Source organism: Corticium candelabrum, chromosome 7 (genome assembly GCF_963422355.1).
Source record: "Corticium candelabrum chromosome 7, ooCorCand1.1, whole genome shotgun sequence".
Taxonomy (NCBI): domain Eukaryota; kingdom Metazoa; phylum Porifera; class Homoscleromorpha; order Homosclerophorida; family Plakinidae; genus Corticium; species Corticium candelabrum.
Genome location: NC_085091.1, coordinates 8,088,045 through 8,099,705, shown reverse-complemented (window position 1 = coordinate 8,099,705; position 11,661 = coordinate 8,088,045). Strand labels below are relative to the sequence as shown.

The 11,661-nt window shown below is 39.4% G+C and overlaps 1 protein-coding gene across 1 annotated transcript; it reads left to right on the top strand.

Annotated features, from left to right (window-relative positions):
- The first annotated feature begins 33 nt into the window (after positions 1-33).
- LOC134182130 (neuralized-like protein 4) lies at positions 34-10,452 on the top strand. Its single transcript, XM_062649477.1, has 22 exons — positions 34-176; positions 835-1,622; positions 1,685-1,781; positions 2,477-2,744; positions 3,531-3,702; positions 3,929-4,057; positions 4,118-4,594; positions 5,274-5,381; positions 5,443-5,591; positions 6,325-6,531; positions 6,721-6,819; positions 6,877-6,940; positions 7,022-7,062; positions 7,502-7,551; positions 7,608-7,740; positions 7,799-7,957; positions 8,008-8,257; positions 8,319-8,477; positions 8,538-8,676; positions 8,736-8,851; positions 8,909-9,056; positions 10,074-10,452. The coding sequence occupies exons 1-22, from the start codon at positions 157-159 to the stop codon at positions 10,282-10,284; spliced, it is 3,984 nt and encodes a 1,327-aa protein (XP_062505461.1). The 5' UTR covers positions 34-156; the 3' UTR covers positions 10,285-10,452.
- The last annotated feature ends 1,209 nt before the right edge of the window (positions 10,453-11,661 follow it).

Sequence of the window (11,661 nt, the reverse complement as noted above, 5' to 3'; positions counted from 1 at the left end):
GACGAGCTGTTTGAAGTTCGTCTCGTCAAGAGACACACAACGTGGTCGGGATCGATCAAAATTGGATTAACACCGACGCCACCGGACAAATTCGTGTTTCCAAACTCTATCATAGAACTGAAGGATGGTACTGTTGTTCTGTCTGGTTATAACGTGATGGTGAACGGAGAGACGAGGTAGACACAATTTTATAACTTATAGTAATGATCTAGTAATGAGGTAGACGACAGTAATACATACTGCAATGCACAAAGTTAGAAAGTATGCACGCGATGAATTGTCTTTATTGTATATTTTACAAAGGCTTAGGAAGATTTGCAAACACTGAGTGGCCAATAGATAATTGTTGCAACATGTGCAGTATCTCTTTATCTTTAATTAATATATATTAATTAAAACCTTAAAACCAACTGCAACAGATCTGCAAACTAAAGTGCATTGTGTACAAACTGACTTCTTGTCACAAAGATGACCCAACGTGTGGGCAACTCCCATGGTATGCTGTATGCTTAGTGGAAGTGTGCATCACACGAGAATGTCTTTCAAATCTCCTACTGACTGACATCTCAGGATTTATACAGCAAACTGTTGACAAACTCTTCTACAGAGTTATACTAGTAGTTTTATTTGATAGCTATGTGAAATGTTAAAACTGTTGCCGAGTAGAAGATCTGGTTTGTAGCTAACATCTCATGAATACTGTGGTTTAAGGCTCTACATCTCTGATGCATGAGAATTATTGGGTGCCAAGGCCCCTTTGCCCCCTTGGTTCTTACTTATGAAAATCTTAATATGGCAAAGTTATGCGAAGAATAATAATGTATGATGTATTAGATGTGAAAGGTATTGTCAGAATGGTCTCGATTGTCTGGCGGAAGGTGACAGTGTAGGAGTGAAGATCAGTAATCAAACAGCACACTTTTATGTGAATGGTCAAAGTCTCGGTCCTGCTATCATGAATTTGCCATCAGTTTCTTATTGGGCAGTCATCGATATGTATGGCCAGTGTGTTCAGGTTAAAATTGCTCCTAGAGAAATGGAAAGATCCAGAAGCATTGATAGAAGGATTCCATTGGCTTTTCATTCTCGTTGTGGTAGCTATGTACATATCACTAATGACAGACGATCTGCTTCACGACATCAAGCTTGTGACGAATTCAACAATGGTGTGGTGTTTAGCAATCGACCATTAAATGGCAATGAACTGTTTGAGGTTGTAATTGTGAAGAAACTTAAAAAATGGTCTGGTTCACTCGAAATAGGCGTGACAGGTCACAAGCCAGAGACTTTGGAGATTCCTTCATCATTGACTAACTTTAGGGAAGCGACATGGGTTTTGGGTGGTGATGGAGTGGTCCGAGATGTAGATGGAGCATCATCTGATGTCTATACTGACAAAGTGCTTGATAGGCTGCCAGAAATGTCTCGTGTAGGTGTTATGAAGAAACGAAATGGAGACTTGCATTTCTTCATCAATGGCAACGATCAGGGATTAGCTGCCAGACGTGTACCATCGAATGTTTATGCTGTCATTGACATCTATGGTCAGACAGCTGAAGTTAAACTTTCTGAAGCTACGGGAAAAATGATTGGACAACCGGTAGCATCTGTTGTTAATTCAAGTGTGTTGCTTGATGAGTTGTTGGTTATACTGTAGATAATTTGATGTCTATGCCCTATGTAGTGTCATCCGAGTCGTCTGTGGATCCATTGCGTTTTCACAGACATTGTGCAAAGTTTGCTAGAGTCTCTGAGGATCGTCAATCTGCTCATAGAGTCAGGTAACGTTTCTTGATCTGTTTTGGTGTTTGTTCATAGTAAATGTAATGCTTTAGTTATTATCTCACATCAACATGCAATTCGTGCAGATAAAGAAAACGATAGTGGTGGTTTTTTAATAGTTTAGCAGTTGTGGCGGCTTGCCCATATTTTACGTGGTATCTTGGCTTGATGCTACAATGTTGTCTCAATTATGTCTGATTTTGTTAATCTGATTGTTTGTGTTATTTTGGTGTAAAATGTGGTCTTGTGCTGAGCTATTTCGTATATTGATAGCTGGAAAGGATCGGAAAGGAATTATTTTTTGAGTTTTAAACTACTGTGTTTAAACCACTGCCCTTTAACACAATACTGATTGCTTAGCAATTACAATTCTATTGTTATAAGTTTATTGTAATATCAACTAACTTGTGTGTTGACATGGGCTTCTAAGGCAATATCATGATTAACTAAAGCAGCAGTGCTTATGGACTATTTAGTTGTTAATTAATGCGTTAGTGTAATAGGAAATGGGCATTGTTTGGAATTATGGACTCATAACTTTAGTAGAATGCTTTCTGGATAGTGTATGTATAACATATGTCCGTCTTATAAGTGGTGACATGGTCATGGTACAATGTAGCGTCTGCTTAGTGTGTCAGTATTGGTGGCTTGCACTTTGTCTAGGAACCTCGATTGTGTGCATTCTTATTTCTAGACCTGCTGAAGAATTCAATTATGGTGTTGTCATGACTGATCGCTCGTTAAACGACAATGAACTATTTGAAGTGAAAATAGAAGAGCTCGTTGATCGATGGTCTGGCTCTCTTGAAATTGGAGTCAGCACTCAAAGCCCTGACAAATACGACTTCCCAGCATCTAGTATGAATATGAAATCAGGCACGTGGATCATGAGTGGCAATACTGTACAACGTGATGGTCATGAGTTATGTTACAGCTACAATGAGAATCTCGATTATCTCAAGGTACATTGCTTATTTAAAATAATTACGTGACACAGGATCATTTTATGAAGGCATTGTCTAATGTTAATATGGAAAATTTAATTAAACATGATGAATTCTCAGTAGGAATTCATATTTTATGCTACAAGTAGGTTGCTGGAGACTTGGCAAGAATTGCCTTTGAGAGTGATGTTAATTTGTGGACCACGGTAGTCGCTATGAGTGAAGTATTGCATTTTTATTATTATACTGAAAGTGATGTAAGCAAAGCAATGTCCATACTATTATTGTGCTAATTTTTGTTGGTAACAGCCATTTGGGCGTGTCATCTGTCAGTGTGAATGATGTCCTGTAAAGAGAGTGGACTATTCATTGAATTATAGCTTCAGTTTTTATCTGTTCCGTATTCTCACAAACTAAATTGTTTGACAGTACACATACTGACAGTTATTTTGTATGCAATTCTGCCACTTTTTTCAAAAGCTTGGACTTTGTACTGTTTGACTGTGTACTGTATTGTGTCTAAGTGTAATGCCTACTATGATTATTGAAAGGTACGAGCTGTAGTAGCATGTTTTAAAATTGTGGAATTACATGATTGGATGCTTGCAGTTATTGGACAAGATATAGACGACTTTCCCATATAATAACTTGATTATTTCTGGGTGTGGCCCTTTTGTGTAGCTGCTTATCTTTTGGTAATGTTTCAATTTTTAATTAGTATTTTATTAGAATTGAAGTTTGGTGCACTGATTGACGATTTATTTTTTTCTGGTTTTCAATTATGTAATGTTTTGTGTTTGGTAGATTGGAGATCGTGTCGGTGTGCTTCGTAAAACTAATGGAGATCTCCATTTTTATATAAATGGTCAAGACTTAGGACGAGCAGTTCAAGGATTGCCCATCAACGTGTTTGGTGTAGTTGATGTGTATGGAATTTGTTCAAGGATTACTCTAACATCAGAGAGTAGATTAGCAGGTTTGTTTGTTAATGTCTTTGTATCCTTATTTGCTCATTAGGTTGCATACCTTCCTGCTTGTCTGTTTGCTTGCTTACCTGTTGACATGTTTTCATATTTGCTTGCCTGACTGTCATTGGTACCTCGGTGGCTCATCCACATATCTGCAGACATTTGTACTTAAACATTTACACACAGAGTCAAATGGGAGATATATTAACTATAATAAGCCTTTACTGTCTTTAGGCAGGGCAAGTAATCATATGAACTCACATGAACGTTCATTGAGATCTTCTGACCATCCTCACAGACGTACCAGAGGCAGTAGGCGAAATATTTTATGGAGAGGAAGTGATGATGAGAGTATTTCTGAAAGTGATGATGACAGCAGTTTCAGTGATGATTCTAGTTCGACAGTAGACAATATTTTACCAGGTGCCAATGAGTTGTCTACCAGAAATGGTGATCGGTCCATTAACTTTCACAGAAAGTGTGGCACAAACGTTAAGATAAACCAAAGTGAACGAGTTGCCAGTCGTGTGAATCCTGACGTTGAGTTTAATGGAGCTGTTTGTTTGACTAGTCGGCCTCTTCGAGATGGAGAGATCTTTGAAATAGAGGTCAAAGAAGCTGTCAGTCGTTGGTCTGGATCTTTGGAGATGGGAGTTACACTCATTGAACCCAATGAGTTAGAGTTTCCAGATACCATGACTGACGTTACATATGACACATGGATGTTATCAGGCTCAACTGTAATGAAAGGTGGTAGTGCAATATTGAGGGGTTATGGGATAAATTTAGATGTCGTTGTACCGGGAAATCGAGTTGGTGTGATGAGGACAAGAAACGGTGATTTGCACTTTTATTTGGATGGTCATGATGGTGGAGTTGCTGTGAGCGATGTTCCTCCAGGTATGTATGAGTGTGAATGAAGTTGTACTGAATAGGGTGATTATCATGACAACATGACCAGGGAAGAGTGGAGCAACTATGGAAACTGTCAGACGGATTAGTTGATGAACATGTAGACAGGCAGATGAAATGACAAAGGAGGAATAAAACTTTTTTATTATTTCTTGTTGTTATCTCTCTCTCTCTCTCTCTCTCTCTCACACACACACACACACACACACACACACACACACACACACACACACACACACACACACTGTAAACTGTGAATGGCAAAAACATGCATGCTACTTGACTTGCTGCTACTTTTCCAGTTTGTAGATTGGGTCGTTGTCTGCTTGCTTGATGGTTTCAGCAACTTTGTTAACCGTCATCTACGTTGTTTACTCTAGTGCATGTGTTAAGATGGATCCAGTATTTTTTTACATTTGTAATGGTTTGTGCGCACATGAGCCATGTTGTTGTACAAACTTGAGCAATTAATGGTGCATTTTTACGAAAGTTATCAATCTCATAGAATATTGCTAGTTATGTGGGCCTTATTTCTGACTTTTCTTGATTTACTTAAAGGAACCCTGCCCAGAAGTTCCTTTTATGCTGAGATTGTATGCTGTTGCCATTGGTGTTTGATGCAATACACATTTGTGTAGTCTGCTTTGTTGACTTGTGGTTGTAACAGGAACTTACGGAGTTGTGGATTTGTATGGGCAGTGTTCGGAGGTAACAATTACAAATGGAGTTTTGGACAACAGAACAGCTGTTTCATTGTTTCCTTCTCTTCCAGCAGGTAATCTACAATATTCAATTATCTTAATGTGTTGTCATAATGCTAAAGTTTGTGTTCTAAGGTGGTTGGGAAGGCTTACATCGATTTCATTCTCTGTGTGGTCACCTTGTTAGCCTGCGTGAGAACAATCGAGCAGCTCGTCGTACCGGAAGTTTTAACAAGGGTGTGGTGCTGAGCAGCGAACCACTGAGAAATGGCGAACTGTTTGAAGTAAAAATACTCTCTCACACATGCATACATGCACACACACACACACACACACACACACACACACACACACACACACACACACACACACACACACACACCTTGAACCTTGATTCCACCATACCCACTATAGGTTTTGGCAACGCAGCGTAATAGTGCTTCTCCAAGCAGCACGATCATCAGCATCACGAAGACTGATATGTAATGATCTGAGGTCTCTTGTGACAACATCTATCCATCTCTGTTTAGGCCCATGCGTTGGTCTTGTTGCATTACTAAGTCTGCTGCGAAGTAGTTGTTTTTGGGGACAATTGTCACTCATGCATAGCAGATGGCCCAGCCATTGCAATCGTTGTTTCTGTATTGTCATAGCAATAGGGTCTTCACACCGGAGGAACGCGCTCTATTCTGCATTTAGTAGCAACATATGTTTTAAGTGACCAGTTTGCTAGGCTAGCGCACCCTAGCCTCTCACCATCTTCAACTTGTCGAAGGTTGAAGTTAGCATGTATTTCCTCCCCCGGGCAAGGGAACTACCAGAAATACAAGGTCCCATGGGGTACCCTCTTGGAGGGTTCAGTGAGAGGACTTTCACATGCACACACACACACACACACACACACACACACACACACACACACACACACTTGCAGGTGATTAATGAGTCGAGTTTCTGTTTGTGCTTGATTTCTGATATCATTGAGATATTCTAGCAGGTTTTATGCTACATCCTTAGGTTGCCATTGTAAATATTGCTAAACGTTGGGCTGGATCCATCGAGATTGGTCTCACTGGCATTTCTCCTGAGGAGCTGCAGCGAGTTGGATTTCCAGACACTTGCGCGTCTTCTAAGCAAAGCACTTGGGTGGTGTCAGGCTCCACAGTGCTGGTCTCTGGGAGCACTTACAAGGAAAACTACTGTCGATCACTTGACAGTCTGAAGGTTAAGCAAGTGTAAAGCATGTTGAAATACAATTGAAATTCCTAATTAACTAATTAGGACACATTGCCTTCTTTACATGTTCTAATCTTTCTCAGACAGGCATGCAGTTCTGTTGTTATAGGTATTACGGAAACACTACTATGTAGCATTTTGTGTTTGAGTTGTCTTTGACTGTTTTTTGTTTGGCAGGAAAAGGATCGAGTAGGGGTAGTTAGAGAGTCTGACGGTTCAATGCATATTCACATCAACGGTCATGATCAGGGTGTCGCTGTCAAAGGCATTCCTCCAGTTTGTGCCATGCACAGACGAACCCTAGCGACACTCTTGATCTGCTTGTTTTTTTAGATGGTTTACGCAGTGGTTGATTTGTATGGACAGACGGACGAAGTAGTGATTCGGAGCAAGAAACGTAAGGAAATGCTTTAATGGTCGCCATACCCTTCTTTGAAATAAGAGGCGATAGGTAAGCTTGTTTTGTTGTAATTCACAGAAGAGTCCCCGGAATTCGACGGGTTTAGATCTCCATCTGAGGTGAGCTGCAGATCAGACAACAAACATACTCTAGGGTCAAATACTGTAGAACGGATGTGACCCCAGGCGGGGGCGGGTGGACGCGTGTGGGGTACAAAGTAAACAGGCAGAACAGGTAGAACAGGTTTTGACATCTGAACGCTTAGTGATTTGCGAGTGTCTGTTACAAAATCTAGTCTCTTCTAGTGATAATCGTGTGTGAATTTGTTAGTGAGGGTAAACAGTATATGCAAACATATAGAAATAGAGTGCCATAGTGACTGTTTTTTCCTGCAATGTGAAAGAGTGCACGTGGGTGGAGTGTTTTGACTCAAAGGAATGTGGGGACAGGATGTCACTGATTGATTATCTTGGAGATGAACTTGTGTAAACGCTAAACATTGTTACTGCAACATTACCATTAATTGCAAGAGGAAATGTAATCTCTCTATTTGTGCAGAGGAAAGAATCAAGAAAGGAAGTATCAACAACACCAGCAAAACCAGTCCAGTAGGTAGATATCATTGCTGTATTTGTTAAGGTATTATGAACTTTTTGATAACAAGGTATGAGTTTTGGAAAAACTGTGGAAAGAATATTAGTCTTAGCAATGGAAATAGAACTGCTGCAAGAACAGCTAGTTACAACTGTGGTGTGGTATGCAGTCACCAACCTCTGGAAGTAAATCAACTTTTTCAGGTGTAAGAGATGGAGGTTACCATAGCTGAAAGTATGGTCTAATATACATCTGTAATAGATCCGTGTACTCAAGTTGAACAAGACGTGGTCTGGATCTTTGATGATTGGAGTAGTAGGGCAAGATCCTGACGTTATTGTTTCCCACCAAACAGCAACTGCATTGAAGAGAAATGCTGTCATTGTCAGCTCTTCATCCGTACATGTTGACAGCCAAAAGGTGTAGTAAACGTTTGCATTTTAGTGACACTTGGATGATACTTGTGTTAGGTGAAGGACAGGTATTGCAGCAGTTTGGATACCCTTTCTGTTGGAGATGAAATAGCAGTTTGTATACGTGAGGGTGGAATGCATCTACTGATCAATGGAAAAGATCAAGGAGAAGCAGCACCTAATATACCACCCAAGTGTTATGCTGTTGTTGATGTATATGGAATGGCTGAACAGGTGAAGATTGTGGGAGTTGGAGATGAAGAGGAGAAAGAAGATGAGAAAGAAGATGAGAAAGAAGACGAGAAGGGTATGCTAGCTGTTAACTGACAATGAGATACCTCAAACAGGAATGCCAGCTTGTTTTATAGCCGACAGCAAAATGGAAATGCAAATTTCACTGCCTGCAAAGTTATTGGTTGCAAAACCAGAGTCAGAAGCAGTGCGTAGTTCTAAAAGTGTAGTTACTAAGCGAAAGTGCTCTTACCAGGAGCTGTGTCGAAGATTTGTTGCCTCACTTGCTATACCTGGTGACAAATTAACTATTTGATTTACCTGTCATTTGATTGCTAGAGCTGTGTATTGTGTAGGTGCATTCATGGAGCGGCAATATGATCTGTGCTATTGTTTGGAATGTCACACTAGTCGACATGATTTAAATTATTATGAACGTGGTGATCCACCAAGTACATACGCACTGCCTATTGGTTGGGCTCGAAGTGCTCTAAAGTAATGTCGATGTTGTGGTAGCTTGTGCGTTACTAGTATGCTGATTTTGGTTATGAAAGGCTTCCGGCACGTGCTGAAAGTTTGGACATTAATAACAAATGGCACGTTGCATTTCATGGAACACAACCAGCCAATGTGCGGCCAATACTGGATTCTGGTGACTTTTTAATACCTGGTATGGCAAGGTGGAACTGAATTATAAACATTTATGTAGCTACTGGTTTGATTTTAGGTGATGTTGCTTTGGGTGGTACAACCATAGCTGAGGGAAAAGGCCATTACAATGATAAGTGGAAGCCAAAAGGATTTGACACCAAGAAGATTTTTGTGTCTCCAACAATAAAATACGCTGGTATACAAGTCTATGCTAAGAAAACAGAGTAAGTCTTTGTTGTATGGTGATGTTTCTCAAAGTAGTAGTACGAGTATTATGGTTGGCAGTATGCTTGCAATTAGCATAAAAGGCTGTAATGTGGGACCACCATATATTTTTATTATAGTTTTAATAGTTGAAGTGCTACTTTATGTTGTCAAAAGTTATGCACAACATTTAAGCTACATATCATATAATATGCTTGTGCTGGCATTTATAAGTAAGTGAGGCGGGTGACATTGAAAGTGGAAAGCAGTGTGTTTTTGAAATGCGAGGAGAGAGAAGGCATCTATCTTGATACTGTTACATTCAAATGTGACACAATAGAGTTGCATCCTGAGCAGTTAGTTGAAGTGTTGGAGGTTCATTGTGCTAAGAATGGTGATATTGCAATGGAGTTTGGTCAATTGCTTTTTAGTATCTAGCTGGTGCAGAATTAGATATATTCTTTATTATATCTTGATGCTTAGTGCTACTTGGAATTAAGGATTTTATGAGCTTATGCAAGGCACAAAATTTACTGCTACCAAACTATTTCAACAGCAGGTGAAGTTGTTCAATAAAGCTTAGGAGGGGAGGGGGTTGCTGTGAGCGCCAATGAGAATTGGAGAGAGAGTTTACAACATGCCAGAGGCGTGTATGTGTTGTTTGACGTCTTGTCTGCTAACTCAAGTTTAACCGATTTTGTCCATGTATGACACTGTTTGGAGATTCGTTTAGCATGAAACTTCACCGTGCACGTAATGGAATTTTTGTTTTTTGCAATATATGTGCATTTACTAAAGATGTTTAGAGTGTGATATGGTACAGACTAATTGAATATAAGTCAATACAATTGAATTGCAGTAATGCTATGTTTGTATGGCAAAACAAGAGGCTTGGAAATATGAAATGAGTTTCTTGGTAGTTGTTTGTTGACATTCTAATATAACTGGCATTTTCCCTTAATATTGATGTTAATTATGTAGGGTAATTAGTACTTTAGATTATGTATTGTTTGCTACAATGGTAGATGCTTGTGCAGGTTTACTGATCCCCTTACAAGGAAAAAGTATATTGCTCAAGTGGCGTTTCAGGTTCGGATCAGGCCAGGAAGCTACGCAAAGGGAGACCTCACCGTTAAGTGTGTCAGTCCTCTAGATGCAAAGATTCCTAATAAAGAGATTGAATGGTCAACTAAAGAACGAGGAGCAGTGATACCATATGGACTGTTAGTGAAAATTGCAAAGTCATAATTGCTTGGTACACTTTTTGGTACGAGTTTGTACGATTTTAATAATAATATTGTAATGTTCAAATGCTGTGGTGCTCTAATTCTTTGTATAGAGTATGAAAAATGAGTCGTAGTTGATAAATTTTTATCAACTTCAAGCAAATAATATGTTTACAGTACTCTGTGGGTACTTGCACCGTGTTGTGTGCGTTTGCATAAGAAAAGAACAACTTTAGCTAGCTGAAAAATTTCTAAGTGGGTGGTTGTCCAGGATTAGAGAATACATTGGATTATGGTAATTCCAAGCTTGGAAAAACAAAACATCTCATGGCTGGGATATTGCAACTTGAAGCGCCCATTTGTAAAGAGGCGTTGTGAATACAAGCTTCAGACGCTTCCACTATTGTTTCTTTAGTTTCCGCTCGCATCTTTCTTGGTACATGCATGGTTTTGTTTATTAATTAATTAATGTTTGATCAGTACGTGACATAATCACCTGTTTTTAAAGCTGATCCTGAATTTTTTGTATCTTTGTCATCATTCAATAGGACTTTCTTTTATAGAGTACTGTCAGAGCAGGTAAACCGGGACCTGTTTTTATTAGAATGAGGTTTGCTTGAGTATGTTACTTAGATTTAGCTAGGCCTTGGTGCGCATGTGCAGCTTTCTTTAGACAGACAGGAGAGAGGAGGGGAGGAGTGCCCTCCTCTCCCCTATGACTCTCAGGGATCGGTGATAACGTAATGTCGCTGAACGTCAGAACAAATTGATTAGTGAATTTCTAATGTAGAATATAATAACGCAAGTAGACGTATCTGTTTAGTTATTAAAATAACGCTATGGATATATACTGTAGTCTCGCATAGCCAGCCTCTTCTCCTTTCATCATCTTCCAGTGGGAAAGAGGTGGAATGGCTAGCTAGGCAAGACTACAAATTGTAGTGGTGGTGTAAACTTAATTAGAGCTTACGTGTTAGCTATGTCAGGGAAACAAACTACTTGTCACTTTCTTATAGATGCAATGTATATACACAGTAGACTAGTTTGATAGAGCAAGCAAGATTCTTGGTGTATTGTACACTCGATGATTCATCAACAAATGGAAACAATTAAATCTAACAAAATGCTTCAGTCAATTCTTTCTTTGTCTGCTCTTTTTCAGAGCTACTGGAGAAGCTAGCAGAGCCTTGACTGTCAATCAAGGTATAAGTATAAGTAGATTGCTCGCTTGTGGATTCCTCAATATTTACAGCATTTTCAAACTGTTTGTAGGGCACACGGACCATTTTGTTTTTCAATAAAGTATAACAGACAAATATTGCAATGATTGATGTCGATACAAGTGTCACTGGAACTGCAATTCCAAGTTCTGTTGAACATTTACATGATGGATGTTGAT

Excerpts from the sequence above, each read along its gene's own strand:
- LOC134182130 (XM_062649477.1), top strand. The coding sequence starts at position 157 with ATGGTGAACGGAGAGACGAG. Across the intron at positions 2,745-3,530 it reads AGAATCTCGATTATCTCAAG|ATTGGAGATCGTGTCGGTGT; the intron begins GTACATTGCTTA and ends TGTGTTTGGTAG. Across the intron at positions 8,258-8,318 it reads TGAGAAAGAAGACGAGAAGG|CCGACAGCAAAATGGAAATG; the intron begins GTATGCTAGCTG and ends CTTGTTTTATAG.